The 27,238-nt window shown below is 56.6% G+C and overlaps 1 protein-coding gene across 8 annotated transcripts; it reads left to right on the top strand.

The window, feature by feature from the left end:
* The first annotated feature begins 420 nt into the window (after nucleotides 1-420).
* Nucleotides 421-26,002, top strand: CYP26B1 (cytochrome P450 family 26 subfamily B member 1). Of its 8 annotated transcripts, XM_019718993.2 has the most exons (9): nucleotides 421-582; nucleotides 5,608-5,686; nucleotides 6,000-6,363; nucleotides 6,504-7,127; nucleotides 10,609-10,833; nucleotides 19,596-19,871; nucleotides 20,109-20,264; nucleotides 21,884-22,168; nucleotides 22,532-26,002. In XM_019718993.2, exons 4-9 carry the CDS (start codon nucleotides 6,924-6,926, stop codon nucleotides 22,922-22,924), a joined length of 1,539 nt encoding a protein of 512 aa, XP_019574552.1. In that variant the 5' UTR covers nucleotides 421-582; nucleotides 5,608-5,686; nucleotides 6,000-6,363; nucleotides 6,504-6,923; the 3' UTR covers nucleotides 22,925-26,002. The 8 variants fall into 8 exon arrangements, with proteins under 8 accessions (XP_019574552.1, XP_074188262.1, XP_074188261.1 ...); XM_074332161.1 differs by lacking the exon at nucleotides 6,000-6,363 and having other exon boundaries at nucleotides 5,608-5,654; XM_074332160.1 differs by lacking the exon at nucleotides 6,000-6,363.
* Nucleotides 26,003-27,238: the final 1,236 nt, after the last annotated feature.

Below are 27,238 nucleotides of genomic sequence, written 5' to 3'. Positions count from 1 at the left end.
TGCACTTCAGTCCTTTGTCACTGAGTGTAATTTGATAAACTGAGCAGAAACACACTGCTCTCCCCATCCTTTCAAAAACTGTTACTGCCAGAGAAAGAGGATGAGGGAAAGAGATCTGAGGTCTTTAAATGGACGTTTAAGCACAAGCGCACGCACGCGCGCATGCACACACAACACACACACACACACACACACACACACACACACACACAGTCTCACACACATACCAGGACATTGAGTTGCCTGGATGGGAGGAGGTTGAATCCCAGATTCTGGTGCTTGGGGGCCTGTCCCTGGGGTCCCCGGGCAGATGCCCTCCCAGCTCCTAGCGACTCCCCTAGTTGCAGGCCTGTTACAACCGCCCAGTGGGCGGTGCCAGGGCAGGTTTCAGGCTATAAAGGGCTCTTGGCTCCCTGGGTCTGAGGGAACGCCATCGCTGCAGCAGTGTCCCTGCCAGCCACAGTCAGCTTGGGGCACTGCTGGTGTCCCATCGCCACCGAGCAGACTACTTTTTTCCAAGCAGTGCCGATTTGGACACAGCTGTCAGCTGCGTTCCTCGTACCTACCCTGTTCGCTCCATTGGCAAGTCCCTTTTTGGGTTGCTTTCATCTGGGTTGGGTGTGGGGTGGGAGGAAAAGGACTAGATATGGGGGCTTGGACGAGGAGGATGGGGCTATTTCCATTACTTTCAAGAAATTCTTTCTTGGGTAAGTCGCTGAAGCTGATATTTCTGATATGAGGTATGGGGTAAGGCTTGTTCCATGTTCAGGCAAAGGAGAAAGCAGCGAAGTTCTCTTCCGAGGGCCACCCCCCTCCCAGGGCTGCAGAAAGGTGGGTGAGGGGCTCTCTCCTAGCCGCTGGTCTCTGAGTGACTGGAAGTGACAAGTCAGGCTGTGCCTGCATCTGGCGCTGCCAGGTAGAGACACTTGGACAAGGATTGTTATCTGTAAAACAAAAGTTAAAAAAAAAAATCTAAAGAGCCAGTGACAAGAGGATATCTGGGGGTTGGGTGGGAGCAAGTCACATTCAGAGACAAAGAAGAAGGAAAGCTTTATGAGATAAATAACTAGAATCTGGAATTCAGCTTTGCTTCTGCAGCATCACAAATAGCAGGATGGTGGCTCCAAAGAGGTTGGTGGGCCGGGTGGGATTCTGGCAGGCCGACGTTTTGAAGGGTCAGTAAATGTTCTAACCAACAGTCTCAGAGCCCTTGACGCTGCAAGGAGGGGGAGAGCTGAAGGAGAGTTTAGCCCCTGGGGGCTCTAGGAAGGCAGCATCTGTGGCACTGTGGTGATTTCCAAACCAAGCTGGGTTAAATCCCCACCCCCAACTAGACTGGACAGCAGGGGTTTCTTCCTCTCTCACAATCGCTGGGACACAGTCAGGGAGTGTCCTCTAAGCTGTCCTTGAGGATTGGGTGCCAGAGCGGTACTGCCAGCCAGAACGGTGCTCGCTCTGGAGGGAGGGCAAAAGTGTGAGAAGGTAGGCAAACAGGCCTCGGGATGGCTATCTGGGGCCACAGGCTGGGATCCAGGGCCCAAGGGCTGCTGCTAGTCTGCTGGAATGGCAGTTCTGCAGCAGAGGTACCGGGACACGTCTGAGCAGGAGATGGTGTCCCAGGCTGGGCCCCCTCCTCCATAGCTCCTCAGAAGGAAACAGATGGTCACTTCCCCATTGGACTTGGAATTTTTCAGGCAAGAGGTCCTGCCACTGTACTGAGAGTCCTTAGAATGAAATGAGGGCCATCCTGAGGTCCTGGGGAGGATGAGGAGCTGAAAGCTGATTTCCACGGGGTCCTTGGTGCCAGCAAGGCAAGACAGGGCTAAGAACAGAGAAGATGCCCTGAGGTGAAATTCTGAATTTTGTCTCTCAGCCTGGACTACCAGGTCCATAGGTCCAGACAGGAGGTTGGGAAGACCCTGCACAAACTCTGTAAAACCCAGAATACCAGCCCTGCTTCTTGCCCACCGCCTCCTGGTCTCTGCTCTCTGGTCACTGGCCAGTAGGATTAAGGGGCCACCCCACTGATATCCTGGGCCTTTTTCCCTTTTGCATTGGGCTCTGGTTGGAGGATGCAGAGGTAGTTTTAGTGAAAAGAAAGTAAATCAGCATCAATTTAAAAAATTCAGGGCCCAAATTATGCAAAATTGAGTGTAAAATTGACAATTCCCTCTGTTGTCAACTTGAACAGTCAAAAGCATGGACATTGAACAAAGAGGCAGCTGCCATGTCAGACAGGGTCTCATGTCTCACACGGGCTTGCTTTGGGGGAGCTGGACTAGGACAATACCGTGGAGGTGGGGAGCGGGGACTCTGGGTCTCAGTTTTCTCATCAGTACAAAAAGTAGTATGCAAATATGGTATCTAAAAATAGTGTTACCTCACACTATTGTGTAGTTGGGGCTGTTGTGGAGATGAAATAAAATAGTCGCTGTAGAAGAGATTTGTTGGCTCCATAGGACTGCATACATGCAAGGAATTTGGAATGTGCAATGTCTTCATGCCTTTGGGCAGAGAAAGTCCAGGATACTCCTGGAGAGCTTTGTGCCTCAGTGAGGAGCAGGATTTTAAGCAGATTTGGCCCTGTGGATGGGTGTTTTCTGAGCCCAGGAAGAGGGTGCAGAGGTTGTGCCTTACTCATTGTCTGCATATTCCTAGAGTGCCTGAGGCCTGTCCTCCATATCCTCCCAGCCCCATCCGCCAAGCTTTGCAAAGTTCATCCATGCAGAGCTCCCTTTGAACCAGCATGCCCACGGCTAATCCCCAGTCGGTTCTGTCTGATTTCTGGTGACTGAAGGGCTACAGGGACATGGAAGGCAAGCTGTGAGCCAAGGCTTCCGAGTGCTGTAGGCAAGAGTTGAAGCCCTGGAGTGTGTCCTGGGCCACTCTGGAAGAGGGTTGTAGGCGGAGGGTATCCAGGAGCTCCTGGGATATTAGTTACAGCCAGCCTGAGGTGAAGAGGGATGCTCATGAGGGAATGGGCAGATGATTCTCAGGCCAGAGTGAGAAAAATATTCTGAACTACAGCCCACTCCTGCTCCCAGAGCCACCTTTGCGCCAGTCTGCAAGGGGCAAGCCACACTCCTTTGACCAAAGGTGAGGTTGGTGGATGCTTGATGGGACTGGGGGTCTGTCAGGAGTCAGGGTTAGGATAAAATATGTGACCAGGATTAAGGGTCAGTCTGGGAGTAGGCTCTAGGGTCAGGGTTACGAGTGAGACTGAGGACTAGATCAAGGCTCAGTCTGGGGCCAGGGTCAGAAGTCCATCTTATGCAGATGAAAAGAACGTCCTCTGATAGACTCTGACTGGCAAAGATGGTTGCTGACCCTTCTCTGTACTAGCCCCTCCTAACATGCCTGCTCCTCCTCTCCCCAGCATCTCTGGCAAGTCTGAGAGTTATAATACCATGGCTTTCCCTCTCTTTTTTTCCTAAGCACTCTTTGGGACTTGAGCAGAGAGATGGTTCCAATTAGGAAATCCAGCAACTGTTGCTGTGGGGCCATGCTGTCCATGGACATTCCCCAGGAGCCCACTTGGTGGCTGGGCAATAAGGACTCAGAATGACTTCCTCATGGCCCTTCCCAAACCCCACTCTACACCTGAACAGGAGGAGAGTATGAAAGTGTACAAAAGCCATCCCCCAGAAATAGGGGTGGGGGAGGGGAAGACAATGGGTTTACGGAGGCTTCTGGAACTGTGATCCCACACAGCACATACCTCTTGTGGACTCTGGAAGTTGTGGCTGGGAGGCAGGTGTTACTTGAACTTGTTGACAATGATTCTCTAAGTGTATGTGCCTTCCTGTGCATGTGTGTGTGCTCAGTATTTGCCTGTGCACTTATCTGCATCTCTATAAGGTTGTGTGCCCATCCTTTCAGAGATGGATGTCACCATGGGTGGGTTCCCCAAGGTCATCTTGTCCATTTTACCACCTCAGGGCCAGGGCCAGTGTCTAGGGCAGGGGCAGTGGGGGGCGGGGGAAGAAGCTGGATTCTTGGGGCTCTCCAAAACAGTAGGGCCTCAATAATCTCTCCAAGCCCCATTCTTGCCAAGCTTCATCCCTAGATGGGGAGATGAGTGGTGTTGGCCTCACCACTCTTGGGTGTCCAGTCCAGAGTTGATTGTGCAGTGAAACTTCCCATTGTGAGAGTGTGCCCCAGCTCTGTATTTCTGGGTCCACAGTGGCCTGACGGGGCCTTTTTGAGTGTCTGAGCCCCAAGCCTCCTGGGGTGGAAGTCTAAGCCCTTTGGGAGCCTACAAGTAGGTCCTCTAGGGGGGATCTCCCACCAGGAAAGGAGATTGAGGGAAGGGGTAGCAGGAATGGCTTCCCCCGGAATCTGTAGTACTACAACTGTCCACCAGGTGGGGTTCCAGGGCAGAGAGTGAGAGTCGAGATGACCCAGTGCTAGAAGCCAGAGACCAGCTTTCAAATCTCCGCTCGCCACATCAGCCTCGGAAGCGCTCACACGGAGGGACAGCACATATGCTCGCACCTTAGAGGCTCACACACGTTCTCTTCTAGTGAACTCTAAAATAGAATTCGTACTGGGGACAGGGGAGGTGTTCAGAGGAAAGTCTAGTTTCGTTTACACACATACCATCCTAAACTGAACGTGGAATAGCAAGGGTCGTCCGCTCTTGGAGTCAACGACAGAGACTTGGGGGCTGGGGAAACAGGACACACCGGAGAGGGCAAGCCAGGCACTAAGCTAGACTACGGCGAGGTTGGCACGCACAGCTCCATGTAGCACAGACACTCCAGAGGAGAGGCCAGATGACAGACAGATGCACAGACACACAGCAGAGAACACGGAAATCCTCAGACACACCACACAGCTCCCCAGACGTCGGGCCAACCCAGGGACACACGCGCGCGCGCGCACACAGGTGCGGCCCCGGGCCACACGCACATCTTGCACAGGCACGCGCGCCGGGCCCTCTGCGGCTGACTGCGAGAAGGTGGCCGCGCTCACCCGGCATGTTTATTTACTCATTTGTATCAATGAACGTTTGTACCCGATTCCTCCCGCCTCCAGAGGCTGGGGCCGCTGCATTTGTCCCTGGCGTGGGACACTCAACCGGACCTGCATCGAGGTTCCTCCAACGCTGCGGGGGGGCAGAGGTGGGCTACAAAGTTAGGGGGTCTCGAGGTGTCTGAGAGGAGGGACTGCAGTGTTGGCGGCCTGGGAAGCGGACGGGGAGAGGGCAACATCGGGGTCTTGTAGGGTAAGAGAGACATATGGGGGTGGAGGGGAGACTTTGGCATTGGAGGTTTGTGGGTATACGGACCCTGGATGGAGAGACTGAGAGTGGTAAATGCGAGGATGGAGGGGTCCCTGGAGATAGGAGCCAGCAGGGTTCTGCGGGATAGAAGTTGGGGACCCTGAGCACAGGTTCAGGGGTTTTAGTGCCCCTTAGTCAAGCCGCGGTCCCGCCAAGCCTTCAGAGGCTGGGGCGACAGCCCACGCGGGACTGCCCGTGGAGGGAGGAGGGGGCCGGGGGACTGGGAGGGAGGAAAAGAGGAAGGGAAGTAGCCTAGCAGCCAAGCGGGCATCGTGCGAGTGCGCACCGTGTGTGTGTGTGTGTGTCATCTCGTCCGTCTGTAGGTGCCTGGCTCAGTGAGACGCCGGAGAGAAGGAAGAGGAGGCAAGAGGTGAACTGAGTTTGATCCTGCGGCGGCTACAAGTGGGTCCCGGGCGGCGGGCGCGGGCGGCGGGCAGCCGGGGCGGGGCGGGCGGCGGCGGGCGCTCACACGCTCAGGCCGCCGGCCTCTCACCACGCCTCCGGCTTTGTGAGCGCGCGGGAGGGGGGGGGGGCTGGCGGAGCGCCCACGGCGCAGCCTCCCGCCTCTATATAAACACACGCATCGCCTGGCTTTGGACTCAAATTCACATTGAGAGAAGCTTTTAAAACCACCAGCCCTGAAATCTTGCCTCCTGCCTTTCCTCCTTTCATTCCTTTTGCCTTCCTTTTCTTTTTCCCCCTTTTCTTCCCCCAGCAGCAACTCCTGAGCTGAAAGCCTGCGTCCCGGGACGGACTGCCTTTTCTTAATTGATACAATAGCCCAGCTCCGGTTTTCACCTCCTCCCCCAACCCCACCCCGCCTCACCCCTCCCGCCCGCCGCCGCCCCAGCGCCCGCCCTGGGCTCTGTCGCCGGCTGCTTCCCATCCCGGCCTCGGTCCGCCGGCTCCGCACCCGCGCTCCGGCCACCGCGCCGCCTCGCCCGCCGCGCCCGCCTGGGGGGTGCAGCAGCGGCTCTGGGGCTCGGGCGCGCCACCCGGGGCAGCCCAGGGACGCTGGGCTTGGGCCTCTCCACTCGCCTCGGCTGGGGAGCCTTTCCCCTTGCCCCCAAAGTTACTGGGTTCGTTGGAATTTTTGGATTCAGAATTTTTTCCTTTTTTTTTTTCTAGCTAGGAATTTGAGGGGGGAACTATTGACCAATCGATCGCACTTTCTCTGTGCTACCTCTCTGTCTCCCTTTTTTTTTTTTTTTCCGAGCAGGGGAAGGGGCTTACGAGAGAGGCTCCCGCTGGACAAAGTTTTCCAAAGTTTTCCGAGTGTGATGGTTGCGGGGAGAGCTAATCCACCAGCTTGACTCACGGCTTCATCTCACCACCCCTCGAGCAGCCCCTAAGTCCGCTATAAGGGAACAAACAAACAAACAAACAAACAAAGTTACACTCCGAGTCGCCTCGTGTCTCCTTCTCTCTTCTTCTAGGCAATTTTTTTTTCTCCCTTTCTCCGCTCCCCTCGCAGCCTCCACTCCCCTTCCCTTGGCCCCTTCCTCCTTCTCTGTTTCGGCTGGAGGTGCCAGGACCCCCGGCCACAGCCTCCCCTCCCCCGCCGCTCCCGTCCCTTCTCGTCCGGCCCTCCCCTCCCCCGCCGCTGCCCGCACAGCCAATCCCCCCAGCGGCCTCCAACATGCTCTTTGAGGGCTTGGAGCTGGTGTCGGCTCTGGCCACCCTCGCCGCGTGCCTGGTGTCGGTGACGCTGCTGCTGGCTGTGTCGCAGCAGCTGTGGCAGCTACGCTGGGCTGCCACCCGCGACAAGAGCTGCAAGCTGCCCATCCCCAAGGGCTCCATGGGCTTCCCGCTCATCGGAGAGACCGGCCACTGGCTGCTACAGGTAAGGGCGCACTCGCTCCGCTGCTCTCCAGGGTCCGCTAGCGGCGAGCGCAGGGCCGGTGGAGCCGCGGGCCGGCCAGGGGGCGCCGGGAACCTGAAGGCACTGGTCCCCGCCCCGCCCCTTCCCTCCTCTTTGCCTGCGCCTCCTGGGCTTCCCCTGCCCGCCTGCGGCGTAGTTCTGAGCCCACTGGCGCCGGGTGCGCAGGTTCGGAGGGCTGATAAGAGAGACCCCCGGTCCTGAGAGGGATCCCAAGACAGACTTTCTGCAGTCTCAGGCGACTCAGCAGGGGTGCGTGGGGCGTCCGCTTTAGCCTCCCCTTCGCCCTCCAGGCCCCAGTAGCCGTCGGCTTCCTGAGCTTTGTTGGTGTCATTGAGACCCGAAAACTGAGTAGGGGAGAGGAGGAGGGGACCAGTGGCAGCCAAAACTGCCAATTTGAGACCGGGGCTGTGTTCCTGCCGCATCGCCGGCTGCGCCAGGTACAACTGCCCTGTGCCACGGTCAGAGAAATTGTGTGTGTTTTGTGGTGTGGAGGAAGGAGGTAACCCAAGGAAAATGAGAAGCCTGAGACCTGAGGGTTGTCTGCTTTCGGGGAAAAGGGTCTATTTACTTATTGGGTGGGGACAGTGTAGCAAGGGAAAGAAACTTGGGAGAGGTGTGTGTGAGATCCATAGAGTATGTGTGTGTTTGTTGGACACGCACAACCCCACACAGCTGGTGATAATCGGGGTGGGCACCTCCGCAACAGGACCCAGGTATGTAATGGGGAGGTTAACCTAGAATTAAACTCGTCAAGTGTTAGACATTCGCTTTCGCAATTTGATACACACCAGGTATTTTTCTTGGGGGGGGGGGTCGCCTCTGGGTTAACCGCGGGAGGTGTGTTGTGTGTGCATGTGCACGAGTGTCTGTCAGGTGGAAACTGATGAGAATTGGAAGGATGGATGTACTGAAACGGACAACCCCGGCACAAGAGAGGTGAGGAGGGAAGTGAACGCTGAGACCTGTGGGTTTAGAAGTGCGAAAGCTTGGCTTGAAATTAACAGACGCGTGCAATCCGCTCGCACACACAGGGACCCCGCCCCGCGTCAAGTGACAGCAGTGAGGGCGGGGAGGGGGACGCAAGGTTCCTCTGTACTGTGGTCATCCCAAGTCCGGGAATCAGCCCATCTCTTTTTGGGGTTGTTCGTGCAACAGGGTGGGGTTCCCTTTAACCAGTAGTACTAGCCCCCCAATGAAGAATTCCCCAGAGCCTATCCTGTGCCACCACACTTAAAGGGTTAACTGCAGCGGTGGTCTAGGCTTTTGGCCGAGAATTTAGGAAATAACTCACATGGGCATCGGCTTCTGCCTCGTTAGAGCCAATCTGCGGAATCCGCGGTCTGTCACCGCCCCCCCCCTTTCCTGACCTTTCTCTGCTCCCCCTAATGTCCCCCTGACCTTTTCTCCGAATCCCACAAGGGTCCCTGGGGCTCAGCGTCCAACCAGAGCAGAAGATGGGGAGGAGGAAGCAGGCCTACGCCTCCCCATCAATCTGCCCCTGGGGCCCTAGACTCCGCAGTGGGAGGGAAATGGGGGGATGCGTGTAGAGGAGCGCAGAAAGGGTTAATGGGAGCCTTCTGAATCCCAGCTTTATTTTTTCGGAGTCATTTATCAGATTTTACGGGGGGACCTCCAAGGGCTCTCCATTTCCACCGTGCGCCATCTAAACAGAGCCCAGGGCTAAAAATACAACATTTTTGTATAAATTGGACTCACGGCCCAAGCGGCCGCCCCTATGAAAGTCCTCTTTGTGAAGACCGTGGAAACGGCGGACAAATAACTCTTTATTAATGCCACAAAAAACGCACTTTAATTATAGTTAGGCAGATCAGAGGCGGGGGGGGGGGAGCGGGAGAGAGGCGGCGGCGACCTCGGAAAATTCACAGCTCAACTTTTGTGTCGAAAGAAAAGAAAAACAGAGGAAAAGAGGGAGAGGAGAGACGGAGAGTCAGACGGAGCGAGGGAGACGGGTATAGCAGACGGAGGGAGGGAACCCCGCTCCTCACCCCCTCTTTGTCGCACCTCCACCCTCTCCTAGGTTTCTCTTAAAGGGGTAGACGCCGTCTAGAACGGCGGCAGGGTGGGGGTTGTTCTCTCGGACCCGCCAACCTGGGAATGGGGCGGCGGCGTCCCCGCAGCCCAGCCCCCCTCCTGGAGGCGCGGGCGCTCCCGGCTCGCTCCCTGTCGCGCTCCTGACCGGAGGCGCATGTGGAAAAGTGATTAGTACTCGGGGTTCTGCATAGTCACTTTCGGCAGTGCTAGGGTGTGTACACATCTAGCTGGAGAATACTTTTCCGTGGAAGAAAGGAAAGTGAGAAAGGGGAAGCAACCCCGGAACAGAGAAGCCAAGCACTCCTTTCGGGGGTGCAAAACCCCTGGGGTCTGGAGCCCGAATCCGTACTTTTGTTCGCTGGCAAGCAGGACAACCGGACAGGTGGCGCCCCTCCCCTTCTCACCTGGTGCTGTCCCGGAAGGAGAGGGTTAATGTGGGGTCGGGTGGCAAGCGCCTACGTCAAAGGTGAGCGGGATGCCCCTGCCCCCACCTGTCGGCGGTCCCCTCGGTTTCCGGTACACGCGGGACCAGCCCAGCCAGCTCCTCAGAGCGCCGGGCCAGAGCTGGGGCCTAGCCTTTCTCGGCTAGCGCCGGTGCTGCCACCGCCGGGGATCCAGTTACCTGTGACGGCCATGCCGTCCATCCCTGCCCCGCCCTGTGGGAAGCGCCTTCCTCCGCGCTCCCGTTCCAAACTCCAGGGCGGCGACGAAAGTCTTTTTCAGTTATTTCCAGGGCAAAATGCATTAGGAAAATCGCGGCTCTCGGCTCGTGACCCGACCCTGCAGAGCCCTCAGAGAGCCGCCCGTCCCTTCGCGGCCCACACCCGAGAACGTAGGAAACCCCCACCTCCATCTGTAGTGACTGACTCCGGGCACCGACCGCTCACCGCTATAAATAATCTTTGGCCTGCGGCCACCCCGCGGGGTCTCGCCAGCCCATGGCCGAGAGCCTGGAAATATTTATTTCGAGAGGCTCCGGAGTGCGAGGCGGAGCGGGGGGGGGGGGGGGGGGGAGGGTTAGGGGGGGGGGTGTGTGTGTGTATGTGTGTTTGGGGGGGCGTGGGGGGCAGAGGCTCTAGCTTCGGATCCCGCAGTCCCGGATACCTTTTCCTTCCCGCAAGTCGATACTAAAAACTAGCCTCCCGCGGGGTGCCCCTGGGCCTCCCGCCTCTTTGTATTATTTATTATCCTCTAGGCCCTACTTCCCAGTTCTTGTGCATGCTATGAAAAATAAAACGTATGTGCATGTTTGTGGGGGCGGGGGCTGCAGGGGACGGGTGCCCCGGGTGGTGTCTCTGACCCTCCCCCACTGGGCCTTGAGGCTGGGCCTCCGGGACCTCCCATCTGGTGATGTGCACTCTGAGAGAGGTCTCTTGTGTGGCTCCCGCAGGGCTCCGGCTTCCAGTCCTCGCGGAGGGAGAAGTACGGCAACGTGTTCAAGACGCACTTGCTGGGGCGGCCGCTGATCCGCGTGACCGGCGCGGAGAACGTGCGCAAGATCCTCATGGGCGAGCACCACCTGGTGAGCACCGAGTGGCCGCGCAGCACACGCATGCTTCTGGGCCCGAACACGGTGGCTAACTCCATCGGCGACATCCACCGCAACAAGCGCAAGGTAAGAGCTCTGGGCCAAGCCCCGCCAACCGTGCTTTGACCCTCTTTTTCCGTGCACCCACCTTGGGTTATGGAGTTCTGGAAGCACTGGGGACGTCTCCACCCGAATCTGAACCCCCATTTGCAAACCATGCTGTAGGTTCCCTGCGTAGACGGCTGCGATCCCAGGTCAAGGGCTTGCACAGGCCTCCTCCAAGTCAGCCCTTTGAGCTGGCCCACTGCGCTGGGCAGGATACCAGGCCCAATGGGTGGCTGTTTGGGGAGTGGTTTGGACAGAGCTTGAATGTGCGGAGGAGTCATATTGTCTGTTCTCACCGTGCTCCCCCAAACTGGAAATCGAAGAGGGCAGGTCGTTTGCTGGAGCTCCATGTTTCCTCTTGGAATTCCAACGTATCAATCTAAAATCAAACCTAGCTTTCCTGCCACAGGTTGCTTTAAGGGAGGGTGTGGGGGTGGGGCTACAGGCACCTTGTGGGCAGTGGTTGCAGGGCCACGTGTGGGACGGGCCAGGTGAAATTTGGACCACTACGTGTATCAGACTAGACGGTGGGGGGAGGGTGAGAGGTATGAGAGCAGCCGAGGCGCGGCGGGGAATCAAAGCGCACCTACCCCCTCCCATAAGAGGAAGAGAAAGTGGGTGTTTATCCTGTGGATTTCCCGAGCGCCTTGAAGAGGAGCGGAGGAGGCAAGCCAGCGCTCAAGGAGCGAGCCTCCCCACCCCCTCCCAGTGCTGAGCTGCTGCAGCCGCGGCTGCCTGCTGCAGCCGCCGCGACTGCCGCGGCTGAGAGCGCGGGCGGCACGTGCTGTTTGAACTGCAGTAACCCGAAAGCTGAGCCGCCAGCAGGCGGGGCGCCGGCCTGCGGGCTTAAAGCGGCCAGAAGGGGGTGGGGGAGACTGCACGACCTCTCCTCCTTCCATTTTTTTCCATTGGGTCAGAGGACTCACCCAGGTTTGAAACCTAAAGGAAAGGGAGAGGCAGTTTCTAATCTCTGGGAGGAGTGGAAGAACCCAGGAGAGGGGAGGGGGCAACTGTGGGTAGCCCCCTCCGCCGGAAGTCTGCATGTGAGGTGGTCTCGGGGAATGTAGGAATTCATCTTAACAGTGTTTGATGGCTTCGGAACTGCCGGCGAAGAGTAGTTCTCTGTAGCAGACAAAAGGAGGAAAAAATCACATGGAGGGGACTGGTGTGCGGTACCCGCAACGCCCCTCCCCCCATAAAACTTGTATTTCAGGGACTGGAAAGGGGCTTCTACTGTCGTCTCCTCCATCTGCCTCACTAAAGCAGGAAGCAGCTAACACTGCCCAGGGTCAAATGGGGGGAGGAGGGAGGGGTTCTGGGGAGTGGCTGGGAAGGAGCTGTAGGCTCAGGAATGGGGACTTTTAAAATGTGTTGGACACTTTTTTTTTCTTAATCTTTGAAACTCTACCAAAAGCTCATTCCAAAGGTTGAGGAAAGGGCCTGAGACTCACAAACCCAGCTCCAAAAAACGTGACTGCCTTTTCATTTTATCGTTATAGAGGCTTTGACAAGAAAGCAGTTATTGTCCCTTCTCACAGAAGGGGACACTGAGACTCAGATTGAGAAAGGCAAAGCAAAGGCAGGTGGGGCCAGCAACACCGTGTCCATGGGAGGAGGTGTTACTGGACTGGCCGCCAAGCAACCCTACTTAGTCCTGCCCACCAGGGGCTGCCAGAAACTGGGGGATGGAGTGCTGGGGGGAAGGAGAAGGCTTGGTCAGAACCTGAGTGTGAGAGCCTGGGGTGCAGAGGGCTTCTGGGCAAGGCTATTGCCTACTGGTTCCACCCACCCCTGCCTGACTAGACTATGGGCCTCCATGTGGGGAGGGCCTACCTGGAAAACCCCAAAGCCTATGTTGTCCATTTGGAGAGAAGGGAAGAGGGGAGGAGGAAGGAGATGGCATAGATGACCAATATCAGAGGAATACACAGGGAGGGCAGGGGTAGGGCAGGAGTGGGGGCAGAAACTAAGGACCCCAGTGAGGCATAGATGGGGCACACTGGCCCTCTAGCTCCTTGGGTATGGGGAGCAGCCAGAATGCAGTTCATTCTGACACAGGCTTGGGAACTAATACAGGGGCCCTCCCTTTGTGTGTACTAGTTGTACTTGCTGTGTGACATGTATACACATTCTTACGGTAAGTGGGTGCACAGAAAGGTCCTTCCCTCAAATCTCTCTAATTGGTGTTCTATGAACTTAAGTTTACTGAACTAAATAGAAGGCTTTGGGTTAGGTATAAACATAAAAGCAGGAAACTTGGTCCTTTCCCTCAAGCAGTGGAGTCTAGCCAGGGGCACGAGAGAATACTCAGAGGCACGTGTTGGTCCTAGAGAGAATGGCCATCCTGCTGGACCCAATGCCCAGTGAACCCAATCTGGCCAGGGTGGGGGCTGCTGGGTGCCACTCACACTACCTTATCCAGCCCATGCTGCAGTCAGGGAGCTGGCTGGAGAGCAGGCCGCTGGGCCAGGCCTAAGCCTGGTTAGGATGTACTTGCAGGAAGTGGGGCCCAGGTGCGCAGGAGCCCGGCTGGCAGGGAAGGAGGAGCGTCACTGTTTCCATTGGGGCTGGTAGCCCACCCCTGTTCTGGGAGGTCTGACCAGATGTGCTGAGAAGGGACTCCGCACAGCCATCGCTGCACTCCAGGTGTTGGCCCTGGGTAATCCTGGTCGTCTAGTTTCAAGAGGGGTGGGGTTGCCAGGGAGAAAGTCCAGAAAGTTTTGCCCAGTCTAACAGTCCTCTTCTGAAGCCAGGCCTGTGTCCCTATAGCCACCACCAGACTCTGTCCCTCCTCCTTTGTTACCCCTCCCTCACCCTGGGACCTGGGTGTCTCTAACTGATGGGAGAGGGCCCCTTTCCTTTTTGTTTTTCTGTGCAGAGAGGCTGGAGTATTGTTCTGGAAGGGAGGATGGAGTCTGGTAGGGGTGATTGGGGGGTTGTCAGACACCAACTCACATGAGGAGTCAGGGACAGTTCTGAAACCCTCCAGTACCCAGCCCTGCACACCAGGATCAGGCATTTCCTCTTCCTTTAGAGACAGGGCTGGGCCTCTGCACCAAGGAGCCAGACACTTCAGGGCACCTGAGACAGTGGCCTTCCCAGAACTTGGAGAGCATCCTAGGGGCACACCTTGGCCTTGGAGCCCTGGATTGCGAAGACCCAGGAGTGGTCTTCTTGCCCCTCCTACCCAGACCCCCGCCCCCACCCCACCCCCACTCCACATACACACACAAAGCTTTCTCTGCAAGAGGCTGAGGTGGGGCAAGACTCTCCAGCCTTTGGAGGCAGGGATTAGGAAGCGCACCCACTGCTCCTCGCTAACCCAGCCTTTGGGCCCTATCTTGGTTAGGGGTGGAGCTCAGGCTCAGGGTTGCTGCATCCTGGAATTTGTGTTGGGATGGTGAGGCCAGGAGGTGCCTGTAGACAGGCAGAGCTAGGAGGACCCATGGTTGCAGGCTCCTGGGGGAAGCCAGCCTGGTCTAGCTCTGGGTGGCCTTTGGACCAGCGCACTGCCTCTGACTTCAGAATCCTGTCCACCAAGCTCAGGGCAGAAGTTCCCACCTGCATTGAATGGGAAGGCCGGTGGCACGGGCCAGGCAGCCCTACTACTGGAAGGACCCCCTATCATAGGCCTTTGTTGTGCCAGCTGAAGTCCTTCAGCTGTTACTGTAGCACCAGCTGGTGGGCACAGGAGCTGTTGAGGGGGCGGGTGGCAGGAGCAGATCTCTCTGAAGGTCAGTGGGGGAGGGAGCCCACAGACAGCCACCAGGGCGTCTGGGAGCGGGTGCCTCCCTCTGCATGCCCTTGTACCAGGCAGTGGGAGGGTAGGTCCAGTGGGAGTGGGGGTCACCCCCTCTCTTTTCCCTCCTTTCTGTGTCCTTCTTCCAGGGCGGGGAGGGGTCCAAGACTCTGATGCTGATGTGTTTGCTCAAGCTTCCAGCCTTGGGAGACAATTGCGGTCTTGGTTAGGAGTGCGTGAGGGGGTCTGACCGGGGTGTGCTCTGGCCCTGACTCTCCTATGCCACCACTGTATCCATTCTAGGTTCGCAGGCAGAAGGGCCGGGGCTGAGAAATGCTGAGAGCAAACCAGTAGCCAAAACAGCTGGCCTTGCCCTTAGAATAAACTTGGGCCAGATAGGAGCTTCCCTGTCGGGGCTCTTAGATAAACTCAGAGCCCCCAGGATGGTAGAGGGCAGATTGATGGGACTAGGAGTGATGGGAGCCAGGGGGTTCAGGGATGTTGGTGGTGTGGCCTGTTGTGCCCCAGACTGTGACCTTGGGAGGCCCTTTCCCCTTGGACTTCAGTTTTTTGAGGGGGTTTTACTATGGCTGGAAGAAGAATGAGTGGGCAAACCTTTTCACATTCTGTGGCTCAGCAGGTATCTTCCAAATGCTTCCCTCCCACCCTTACCGAATGCCTTCGTTGTGTGTGGAACAATTAGGGGAGCTGATTAGAGCTGGAGGCAAATGGGGGACAGATACTCTGTTTCTACAGATGCTGGGAGCCCAGAGGGGCATGCACAGGCTTGTGTGGGGGGAGGGAGAAGGGGGGGTGTCTGGGCCAGCCCTTCCAAGCCAGAGGGGCTGGGTAGGGACTGGCTCAGGAAGCAGCCAGGGTGAAGTCGAGGCCCAATGGAAATGCCAGGCATCTGGGAAGATGACGTCCTCTCTGGTCCTCCCTCTTGAGTATAAAGTACACACCTTGGCGTCACCCCTGTGCTGTGCGGACAGCTGCCGCAGCAGCTGCCTGCCTGCCCTCTGTTATTCTTTCCACTCGGCAGGCCACGGCTCTGGTGGCTTGGCGGGGTGACCTACCCAGACTCCCACCCTCCCGGGCAGCCGCTTCCATTCCAACCCGTCTGAGTCACTGGCCCAGAGAGTGGGTTCCCTCTTGGGCTCTTCCCACTCCCAAGGCTGCCTGTCCATTGGTCTGACCATCCATAGCTGCCAACAGAGAAGGGGGAGATTATCTGGCTGGGCAGGTCAGCACTCAGGGCCAGGGCCCTTGGGGTTCAGTAAGTGACTCCCCTTCCAGGGAGTCAGGAGAGAGGAGGAGGAAGGATTTGTAGAAACAATTATAAGGAATTTGAGCCTTGACAAGCTCCTTGGTGGTCCCGCCACCCCACCTCATTGTGGAATCGCCTCTCATTCATGGGAGAGGGAGAACCAAGCCAGTGGTGTCATTGGGGAAGCCAACATGGGTGGGGGGAGGGCTTCCAAGTACACGCTGCAAGGCAGGAGCGCACCCTGCCCGGGTCTATGCCTGGGAGTTCCCACGTCTCCCTGACCCTCTGCCCTCGCTCTCCCCAGCACTAACCCTGGTGGAAAGTCCATACCTGCTGCTCCCTCTGCAGGGTTTTTGCCTGGGCCAGGGCTGGTTTCCGATGACCTTTGTCCGACATTCTTGGCTCACTTTTGGGAATTCCGAGGGAAGCCCCAGAGGGAGACAAAGCAGCCCTGGCTCCTGTTACTACTGTGGTCAGGGCAGGCAGCTCCGGGGGCCAGGAACCCTTCCCCTCTTCACACTGAGTGGCTCTACCGGGCAACTTCCCATCTGCCCGAGTCCTGACCCCACCCGCCCGTCAGCCGCTTCTGCCCTGGCCAGCACCTCCGCCTCCTCTTGGCCTTTGTGGTGGGCGGTGGTTTCTGGGCTGCCCTGACTTTGGGAAGTGCCCACGTTGTGAACCCTGGGCACAGACCCAGGGATGAGGCCCTGGAGTTTTCCCGGCGCCTGGGAGGCCCAGTGCCTGTGGAATGGCTGGGCTAGAGGCAGGGGTGCAGACTTGGTGACCTCGGACTGAAGCCCCTTGGTCCCAGTGTGCCTGCAATCTGCCTTTGCTTGGCTACTCATTTGGGTAGTTTCTCCACCTCAGGGAGGCTCTGAGGAGAATCATGGGACAGCCAGGTAAGAAGGGACTCCAGAACATCCACTTAGACTTCTTGATGGGTCAAGATAAGAGCCTTGCTCCTGGCCGCAATTGTCTTTTCAGAAGCCCCAGCCTGGGGATCCTGCAGGTACAGTGTAGGTGGGCTTTCTGGCCTCATTCCAGCTCCTGACCTTGCTCAGGACCCCTTCCCACCTAGAGGTGAGGTCAGGACTGCCTGCCCTTGGAGTCCCTCTGCTCAGTCCCAGGTCCCCTCTGGTCCCTCCTGTCCTCCTTGGCCCGAAAGCTTGAGAAGGAACTATTCAGGTGGCCATCACTAGAGGGCGCAGGGAATGTAACCTTTGGGGCAGGGCAGAGTCTGTCTGTGGGTTCCATCTGGCCACCTGGGGAGGCACTGGGGGCCCTTTGAGAACCCTGGGATGGCCCCTCCTAGGCCACTTTAGCCCATGGAGGATGCGAGTGGGGGCCTGGCAGGCACTTACGAGGTGAATCATGCAGTGCCAGTTTCTGGGCTGCTTTGAGGTGTTAGCCTCTACTTAGGGACACGTGGATGCTGGCATTTATATGCGCCGTACATTGGAAGGAAAACGAGGTCACCCTGGCTCAATCTCATTATTTTACAGATGAGGAAGGAAGCTGAGGCTAGGGAGAAACTTGGCCGTGATCACACAGTAAGCTGGTGGATGATCTGGGTTAAAACTCGGGGTTCTGAGCAGCCAGCCTGCCTGTAGCCACCACCCCACTGCATCTGACAGCCTTGCTGGCTTTGGCCTTGGCTGGTTTTGGTCAGTGTGGCCTCTGCCATATTGCCCCCTCTACCCCACCTTTGAACCCAGGTCTTCCTTGTGTTGGGGGCCCTGGCCAGACCCTGCCCCTGTCCCCTCCATGACAGTACTTCTCAGTCTTCCCTGGGCTGGCTGGCTGTGGGCCAGGTATGGCCTCCCTGTCCCTGCTTGTCCCCACCTCCAGCCTTCCCACTGAAGCCTGGTAGCCACAGTTACCTTTCTGCTTCCTTGATAAGCCTGCTCAGCTCCCACATGCCACTTTCTGCTCACCCTGTGGGCTCTTTGCTGTTCTGTAAGGGCCCTTAGTTAGCTGGTGTTGAGCTCTGGGGACAAGGCCTCCACTCTCTCACCCCATAAGACTCTTTGACCAAGAGCTGAACCTGGAATCCTAAGGACACCAGGGCAGGGGGGGCTGAGGCAGACAGCACTGCCTTTATCCATAACCCTGTGAATGGGGGTGAAAGCTGAAGTCCCCCCTGCAAATTCCCAGGACCCTGAACTGAGCAAGGTGTGAGTGACCCATACAGGCCTGGGCTGCCCTTGGCCATCTCCCATCCTTCTTCCACCTTTCAGCTATCCCTTAGTAGCAGGAGCAGCCTCAAACAGTGCTGGCTTCTCTGCCCCTCACTGGCGGCCTCCTTCCCTCCCCCCCTCCCTCTGCCCAAGGGGAATTTCGGAATGAAAGTGCTATTGTGAATGCCTGGCTGGGCCACTGAAGGGCCAGCACTGTTATTTCTGCAAACCAGCCCTCCCATTAGCCATGCAGGGCTGAGGCCAGGAAAATGTTACCTTTTCCTCCTCGAGCTGACTGCAGGGGAAATTCTCACATTTACAGTTTGTGCGGTGGTTGTGTTTGGGGGGCAGAAGGGGAGGGTGGGCGCGTGTGTGTGGTTTGCTTGGAGCAGGGTAAGGGGGCTGGAGGAACATGTGTCTCCTTCCCCTGCACTGCCCCTCCCCCGCCCCATGACCTTCCCCTTGGTGCTGGTGGGGGGGGGGGGCACTGCCTTCTGCGTTGGACTCTGGACTCAGGGGGGGTGCGGGCCGGGAATGGAGGTTGTTGGTTACAAGTGAGACCCACAGGCCATCAGTAAATAAACTAACATTCTCCCGTCTCCCATACACTAGGACAGCAGCATGCAGACGTGTGCAGGGGCATCTGAGTGAGGAGGGGAAGGAGAGGGTTGCTGAGGAATCAGAAGGCCTGAGAGCAGGGGAGGCAACAACACACACTCTCTGGTTACTTAAAATGGACCAGGAAGATGCTAGAAAATAAAAGGGCTTCTGTTTGACTTTGCGATCTTTTGGGGTAGAAAGCCTTGCCCCCGTCTTCCTGCCTCCAGACTTGCCCGCACTGAAGACATTTTGACGGCACAGCTGTTAGCAAACTCCCTAGGATCTCTACCCAGTAGGTGTTTCCCAGAGAGAGCGAGCAGATTTGGGTCTCAGGAAGCTCTTCTTGCAGTCTAGCCTCAGACTCCCTTGTTCTCCTGTCAGTGGAATAGAAGACCCTATTGCTTTCCACCTCTTCTTAAGCAGTCTGCTCACCTGTGTTACAGTCCTCCTGGGTATTTCTGTCCTGTGGCCTGGGAATTTAAGAATGGGCCCCTGCAATGGAAGGCAGCTTCCCCTCCAGTCCTGCCCAGCCCCCTCTGTGTTGCCCCCATGGCTAGTACAGTCACATTGTCCAAAGACCTATTAGCAAGTGGACTGCCCAGTCCCCAGGGCTTTGCCATTGTTTGGAGTATGTGCTTTTCTGAGGGTCCAAACAGGAGATGATGGCTCAAGTCATCCTGTGAGTGACGAGGAAGATCTTGACTTTGAATAAAAATGCATAGGAACTATGTTGTAATCCTGCCCTTCCCCTGCCACTCCCCATCAAGACACAGGCAGTATGAGGGGTTCAGAACGGGTACCAGTAAGGGGACGGTGTGGGAGGCTGAGGAGGGAGCTCGGTCGGGTGAGGACCTTGTTTTCCCCAATCGAAGCCATGAGGCCCGTGCGTCCGCCAGCTTCCAGGAGCTTCACTGGCAGCTGGAGCCTATCTGACTAGCTTGCCTGCCTCTCTGCCCTCTAGGTCTTCTCCAAGATCTTCAGCCACGAGGCCCTGGAGAGCTACCTGCCCAAGATCCAGCTGGTGATCCAGGACACGCTGCGTGCCTGGAGCAGCCGCCCCGAGGCCATCAACGTGTACCAGGAGGCGCAGAAGCTCACCTTCCGCATGGCCATCCGCGTGCTCCTGGGCTTCAGCATTCCTGAGGAGGACCTGGGCCATCTCTTCGAGGTCTATCAGCAGTTTGTGGAGAACGTCTTCTCCCTGCCTGTCGACTTGCCCTTCAGTGGCTACCGGCGGGTGAGCACTCAGGGCCAGGGAGGAGAGGAGATGGGCATCCATGAGCCCACCTTGAGGGCGGGGGTCCCTTACTGCTAAGACACAGAGACAGGGGAGTGTCAGTGGGAGGGCGGGGTGGTCTCTGTGAATCAGGGAAGTTCTCATAGGCGTCCCCTACCCCGCCCCACTTTGGGAGGAGGCCCATGGTGGTCCTGCACTTCCCCTTGGGTGACAGGATGGCCCCCCTTCTCCCCTCAGGGCATTCAGGCACGGCAGACCCTGCAGAAGGGCTTGGAAAAGGCAATCCGGGAGAAGCTGCAGTGCACGCAGGGCAAGGACTACGCAGACGCACTGGACATCCTCATTGAGAGCAGCAAGGAGCACGGGAAGGAGATGACCATGCAGGAGCTGAAGGTGGGGGCCCTCCCCACCAGGGAGCACGAGCGAGCGCCCCAGGCCCCATCCTGGGGCTGCCCCAGAGTGGGACAGCACTGGCCACTTCTACCTTTTCTAGTCCCGTTCCACAGGGACTGTTTCTGAGCAGCTGTGGTGGCCGTCACTGCATGAGTCTGGGGGTTAAACCAGAAGAGGGACCATATCCCTCCCTGCAGTGCACACAATGGGTGGGGCTTCCCCCCCCCCACGACTTGCTGTGTGTCCAGTCCTCGTGCTGAGAGGGTCCCTGTGACACTGAGCCCCACGCTCTCCATTCCGCTCACCGTTCTATCTACCATTTTGGAAAAGACGTGAGAAATTGGCCCTTAGAAACCTCTGAATGGACTCAATGTCAGTGGTGCTTGTTGACCCCTCTCCCCCTCCCCCTACTCTTTGCTATGTTGCATATTCATGGTCTCTGTAGCCCTGGGAGGTCAGCTAGGCAAACTCAGGTCCAGAAGGGGAAGCCACCTGCTCGAGGGCAGCCCATCCATTGGGGAAGAGCTGGGGAGGTTTGGACCTAACTTGGGTCTCTTCCCTTCTCATCAGCCTTTTCGAGTTGGTGGCATTGGACACCCTCCCACCCTGCCTGGCACTGGTGAAGCCCAGTTAGGCTGCCGGCACCAAGACTGTCCACACTGGGCTCTGAGAAGGGCTTCCTTCCCCCCCCCCTTTTGTAGGGTGAATGTTCCACCTGAGAAGGGACCCATTAGTTCATCCTTGTTTAGACTCGGCCTCCCACAGCTTGCCAGGTGCCTGCAGAGACTTACCGCAGACTTCTCTAGCCGTCCTGTCTTTGCTTCCCCCTCTTTAGCTTGAGCTTTCTTCCTGGTGAGTCTGAATGACTTTACTATTTCACAAGAAGTTTTTCTTGTAGGTGGTGCCATGGCAAGTAAGGAACCCAGGTCCTTCACTCCCCTACTCCCCTCTCTGTGCCTGGTGTCCACATTTGTAAAATGCAGGGTTTGGAAGGAGATGACTTGCTGGGGCCTTCCCACGGGGCACACATGGCCCAGGTTCCTTGCTCCCCAGGGAACCCTGGTGGAGTCTTTTAAGTCCTCTGTGGGCCACCTCCCCTCAGCCTTCTCACTGTACTCTTGTCCCAGGCCCTCTGAGTGTGGCCCCGACTGCCTCCCAAACCCCATTGTCCTCCTAGGACTAGAGGAAGGAGTTGGGGCTGCAAGTCGGAAGCTTGGCGTTTCGACCTTGCACCCCCCACCCTACTCACCCACACAGTGCCCAGCTCCTTGGGAGTTTTTCCTTTTTTCTGTGAGCTCACCACACTGATTAGGCTGCTGGGGCTCACGGCCCCAGAATCCAGCAGTGAGTTAGAAGTGGCCCTACCCCACGGGACTTCCCGGCTAGCGCCTCTGCCCTGGGTTACAGCAGTCGTATCTCCAGCCGAGTCAGGGGACTGGCCCTCTGACTTGTGTCCATCATGGCCCAGATGCCCAGCGACAGGCAGCTCAGAGGAAGTGGGCAGGACCCAGCTAGATGACTCTGGGGCACAGGGGCCCCTGGCAGAGTGGGGCTGCCCCCAGGCTGGGCCTGCACAGCTGAATCCAGATGGCTAATGGTGCCGGTTCTCTGCGTTGCAGGACGGGACCCTGGAGTTGATCTTTGCAGCCTATGCCACCACGGCCAGTGCCAGCACATCACTCATCATGCAGCTGCTGAAGCACCCAGCTGTGCTGGAGAAGCTGCGGGAGGAGCTGCGGGCCCAGGGCATCCTGCACAGTGGCGGCTGCCCCTGCGAGGGCACACTGCGCCTTGACACGCTCAGCGGGCTGCACTACCTGGACTGCGTCATCAAGGAGGTCATGCGCCTTTTCACGCCCATTTCTGGCGGCTACCGCACCGTGCTGCAGACCTTCGAGCTTGACGTGAGGCTTGGCCCTCGGGACTGGGCCTCAGGGACCCATGGGAGCATTGCGTTGGGGTTAGGGTGGGGCTGGCTGATGGGAAAGACCAGACTTCCCCTCAGGGTACCTCAGTCTGATGGGAGAGACCCCGTCCCAAAGGCTGGGTCGGATGAAGCCAGCCTGGGTGTCATAAGTGAAGTTGCATGTGGACACTATAGAAAAGAGACTGGACTAGCATGCTGAGGGGTGCTGGCCAGGTGGGTGGGGGGCACAGTGGGGTGTGTCTAGGAACACCTGGGTGGGGGACTGGCAGGCAGGAAGTCCTGGGCCCTCTCAGACCTCCCCTGGCTCTCATCACCCCATCCCGCCCCATCTTGCCTCCAGGGTTTCCAGATCCCCAAAGGATGGAGTGTCATGTACAGCATCCGGGATACCCATGACACGGCACCCGTGTTCAAAGACGTGAACGTGTTTGACCCCGACCGCTTCGGTCAGGCTCGGAGTGAAGATAAGGACGGCCGCTTCCATTACCTCCCTTTCGGTGGTGGGGTCCGGACCTGCCTGGGCAAGCACCTGGCCAAGCTGTTCCTGAAGGTGCTGGCGGTGGAGCTGGCCAGCACGAGCCGCTTTGAGCTGGCTTCCCGGACCTTCCCCCGTATCACCTTGGTCCCTGTTCTGCACCCCGTGGATGGCCTCAGTGTCAAGTTCTTTGGCCTGGACTCCAACCAGAACAAGATCCTTCCAGAGACGGAGGCCATGCTGAGCGCCACAGTCTAACAGGACCTGGCCCATGCCCCCACCTCAGCCCAGCCAGGCCAGGGGGTGGGAGGAGACAGAAGGGTAGAAACCTGTGTGTGGGAGGGGGCTGCAACCTGGGGAAGGGGGAGCGGCCCTCATACCTTGCCCTCCCCTGTCCCCCAACCTCGGCAAACCCTACCCAAAGCCAAAAGGGCCTCATTCTTCTGGGGGATGGGGCTCTCCTCCTGGCCCCTGCTTTCCCCAGTCTCTCTCCAGTTCCCACCAGCTGAGTTCCTGGGACAGGGCATGGCTGGGGGCTCTGCATGCCCACTACAGTGTTACACGTCAGTCAGCTCACACTGCAGCGTTTGCCTGTGATGTTCCCAACTGGTCCCTCCCCTCCCATCTCATTTGGACCCTTTTAGTTTGAGGTCAAGTGGTTGACATGGGGTGGGGGAGGAAAAGAGGTGGCCTCTTCAGCACCCCGCTCCCCCTCCTGCTTCTACTCAGACTGGGGCACGTGCCCCCCTGGGTGTGCACCAAGGAACAGCGTCCTGGTATAGAATATAGTCACTCTTGGCGGGGGCAGGGGCTACAGCCAGCCTGGAGGGATCCCACCCCTTTGCCAGTTTGGACATTTGAAATTACCTATTGCTGCTACTTTTTCTCTCCTCTGACCTTGGGGCAAAGGAGCCCCAGGCTCTGTCCTGCCAGCACCTCCCTGGTGGCCCTGGGCATGCACACAGCACTGACATCCACACCTTCCCACCAGGCAGCCTTGAGCCTACCCTGCTCCCCTGTTCCACACACCCACGGTCCTTGGCTTATATTTATTCACTGATATAACCGAATCTTGGTGTTACTGGGGACTGGAATAGCATCTCCTCTGTCCCCTAGCCACCATCCCAGCTGTCCTGGGGAAGGACTGCTGAGAGTGACCCAGCCCTCCCTGGCTGAGGGTTGAGCAGCTCTCCCAGGCTCTAGATTTTCTGTGGGTTCAACTTCAGAGCTGCACTCCCGGGGTAAAATCCAGCGCCTCTGCCTTTGTGCCCTGGTGGAGATGGGGAGATGACCCAATGCCTCCCTCCCTGCTCTGGCAAAAATGTGAGGATTGGAGGCTGCCACCATCTCCTGCATAGTCACTGTTCTCCCGCTGCCCCCCACTCAGCTAGTGAGTATGGGGAAGGATACGGGTTCATTCTTCTGACGGGGAGCAAGGGCCTCTATTGTCCCTTCCTTAACCCTCATCTTTGTCCTTGGAAAGATGTCCTTGAAGTCCCTTCCCACCTCTATGCCACTGTCTGCTTAGCCCAGCTCAGGGGTGTCGGACGAGATGAAAGCAAGGGGAGGTGAGTCTGGAAGGCAGTGCTTCTGACTCAGCTGACTCATGCCTCTGCCCTGGTCTTGAGGCAGCTGCGGGGGAGGCTACAGAGCCGAGGAGGAGGGTATGTGTGGTTTGTCAGAAGAGATTTGCTTGAAAACTGGCTGGTCAGGGGAAAGAGGAGTAGTTTCTGCCACCGGCATTTTGAGTGTTGGCAATTTTGAATGCCTCCCGGGGCTGGTTTGGGACCTTTGGTGAGTCTTCAGTGATTTTGTCTGTTTTCGGATTTTTCTTCACTTTCTAATGTTTCTCTGTTGGCTCTTGATGTTATAAGAGCAGTGAATCCTCTTTATAAGGAAATCAGAAACACAGAAGATGTAGGACGTTAATCCCCCTAATTGCCTCTCCAAGCAGTGACCACTGTTACCGCTCAGTGGCCTCCTCTGATGGTGTTGAATGGGCGGATCAGATGACTCCCCCGCCCAACTCCCACCCCCACTCACACCGACCTGGTGGGAGACTTTACAGGAAAGGGTTCAAATGCCCCCAATGCCACCCCCCCCCCACCGGCCAGTCCTATAACCCCCTGTTCTCAAGTGTTTCATTTGGTTTCTACTTTTTCACTGTTAAACTGTATTCCTAACATTATTGGCAAAAATAGACATTTTGAAAAACATAGTAACATCTCTCCGTTTCTCCACATTCTGAAAAACAGGCAAAACTGAGTAAAGACTCCTCAAAGCTTGTAAAATAGCTGCATGGTGCACCAGAATTGGTCACCCACAGAAACTCCCAGTGTCTGGAAGGTTCATGTGCCTTCAAGCTGATCTAGCTTGCCCCAAACCAGCGGGTCTTGACTGAATATCTAGGAATGCATTAAGTGCAGCTTCAGACAGGAAGCCCACCACGCCTGACCCTGGAGAGGGGCGGGAGACTGGAAGGCTCTGGAAAGCTTCAGTGGTTTTCTGTTGGAGTGACCAGCCTGGGAGAGGCAGAGACAAGGCCGAGGGGGATCCCTGTGAGGGAGGAAAGAAGGATCATTTGTCCCGCTGGGTCTCAAAGGCAACAAGTGGAGAACTGAAGAAAGCTCTTGACTGGCTGACAGGAGGGTTCCAATGTCAAAATTTGTCCATCTCTCCTCTGTATGTCCATCCGTGTGTGTGTGTGTGTGTGTGTGTGTGTGTGTGTGTGTGTGTGTAGGTTTTATAGACATAGCATTAGATGGGTGATGTTTTCTCACTTAACCATTCCTAACTATTGTAACTTGACATTAAAGAGACAAAACCCCACAAAACTTTTCCTGCCACGGGCTTGCAGATTGAAGCACTTTCGATGTTGGGCGTTTGTATTCTGGGCACCATCCTGACCCTGCCCAGATGGCTATAATATTTTATACACAAAACTTTTTTTTTCATAAATGTTATAATTTTGTGTCTGTCTTTATAAACTATTATAAGTACTATTTTTGTTATAATTCAAAATAGATATTTAGTATAAAGTTTTGCTGTTAAATATTTGTTATTTAGTAAAATATGAATTTTTCTCTATTGTAAACATGGTTCAAAATATTAATATGTTTTTATCACAGTTGTTTTAATATTGAAAAAGCACTTGTGTGTTTTGTTGTGATGTGAAACTTGTGCCGTGTGAGTGTTTTTGCTGTCATGTGGTCTTAATCTGTATATAATATTCCATGTTGCATATTAAAAAATGAATGTTGTGCATTTTGTGATTTTGAAAGTACTCATTGTGGCTCTTTTATAGGCTTCCATAATAAACCGTGGGGACTCACCCTTGTTTGGCTCTCTGGTCTCTGCCTTCTCAGCCTCACTGAAAGGGTCCCCCCGCCCCCACATACACCATACACACCCATGTTCCCTTCAGCAACGCCCAGTCCCACCTGCTAGGCAGGAAGTTCTTCCCGGAAACACTTGTCCTATGAGGCCAGCCTGCCATTCCTTGTGCATAAGCACAGAGAAGTCCGTGGCAGTGTCTTTCGAGGAACAGGGGAGGAAAGGGTGTAACTGGACTACCGCGGGAGGATGGGGCAGCTGGGAGCCAGCTCTCCTGGCCCAGTACGGCCGTGACTGGTTGGGCGAGGTCTCAGTGCTGGACACAGCAACCCAGTGCTCAGGACCTGTCCTCAGAGCCCATCTCGTGTACACTGATGTCCACGGCTACATGGTGAATTGAGAAGCAGAATTCAATTCTCTTGACTCCCAGCTTCATGCCCCACGAGGCACTTCTCAAAGGCTGTTTCATGGGTGTTGCAGGAGCAAATCGATTCTCTAATCAAATAAGTTTGGGGAAGGGGTTAATCTGAGGTAGGCAAATTCCTTCACTGCAGGACTTCTCAGGACCTTGTGCCTGAGGACGAACACACTGAAGGGCAATACGGTGTAGAGTGGACACAGGTTGCAGGGCTCCCCAAACCCATTTGATGATAGTGTGCTCTTTGCCAATTATCAATTGTGAAAAGCTGCTCTGTACTCTGACTGTCACAGAGGTCAGAGGTGAGGCCAGCAAAAGGCATGACCTCCAGTGCTGAGAGAAGAATGCCTAGCGCTGCTCCCAGGACTGAGGGGCTGTGGGTAGGGAGGGAAGGCAATGAGAAACAGAGCCGTGGTCCCCAGACCTGCACCAGGAACCAGGCAGAGAAAGGCCTCACAGTGCCCAAGCTGCTCGGAGCCTCTGCCATGCCTGGTCCTCTCCCCACAGTCCGGGGAGGGAAAGCCTCCCCTGAGCAGGTCTGAGAAAGGCCTTTTTGTGGCTGCAGCATTTCTTTTCTATTCAGTCAGTCAGACCCAATCTTGGCTCAGAATTCCCGGGTGCAGACACGCCTTGGGCCTCTCCCTACATGGGTCACAGAGCCTGGCCACCCAGAAGAGAAACACCAACATCTTCCAAACAACGCCACCAGGGCAGGACACGCAGCATGCCGTGGCCATCCCCGTCTTTTGCCCCATGCCATCTTTCTGCCTCATCTGCCTCCTCCCCACCATGCCCAGGCCTGCTCCCCGGAGTCTTAACCC

This window comes from Rhinolophus sinicus, linkage group LG05 (assembly GCF_036562045.2).
Source record: "Rhinolophus sinicus isolate RSC01 linkage group LG05, ASM3656204v1, whole genome shotgun sequence".
Taxonomy (NCBI): Eukaryota; Metazoa; Chordata; class Mammalia; order Chiroptera; family Rhinolophidae; genus Rhinolophus; species Rhinolophus sinicus.
The sequence above is the reverse complement of the archived record's forward strand: the minus strand, read 5'-3'. Positions and strand labels throughout refer to the sequence as shown.

What these genes read in the sequence shown, in the direction of transcription:
- CYP26B1 (XM_074332161.1), top strand. Translation starts at nt 6,924, where the DNA reads ATGCTCTTTGAGGGCTTGGAGCTGGTGTCGGCTCTGGCCACCCTCGCC. An exon ending in CCTTCAGTGGCTACCGGCGG is followed by an intron (nt 19,872 to 20,108) that starts GTGAGCACTCAG and finishes TTCTCCCCTCAG; the next exon opens with GGCATTCAGGCACGGCAGAC. An exon ending in TGCAGACCTTCGAGCTTGAC is followed by an intron (nt 22,169 to 22,531) that starts GTGAGGCTTGGC and finishes TCTTGCCTCCAG; the next exon opens with GGTTTCCAGATCCCCAAAGG.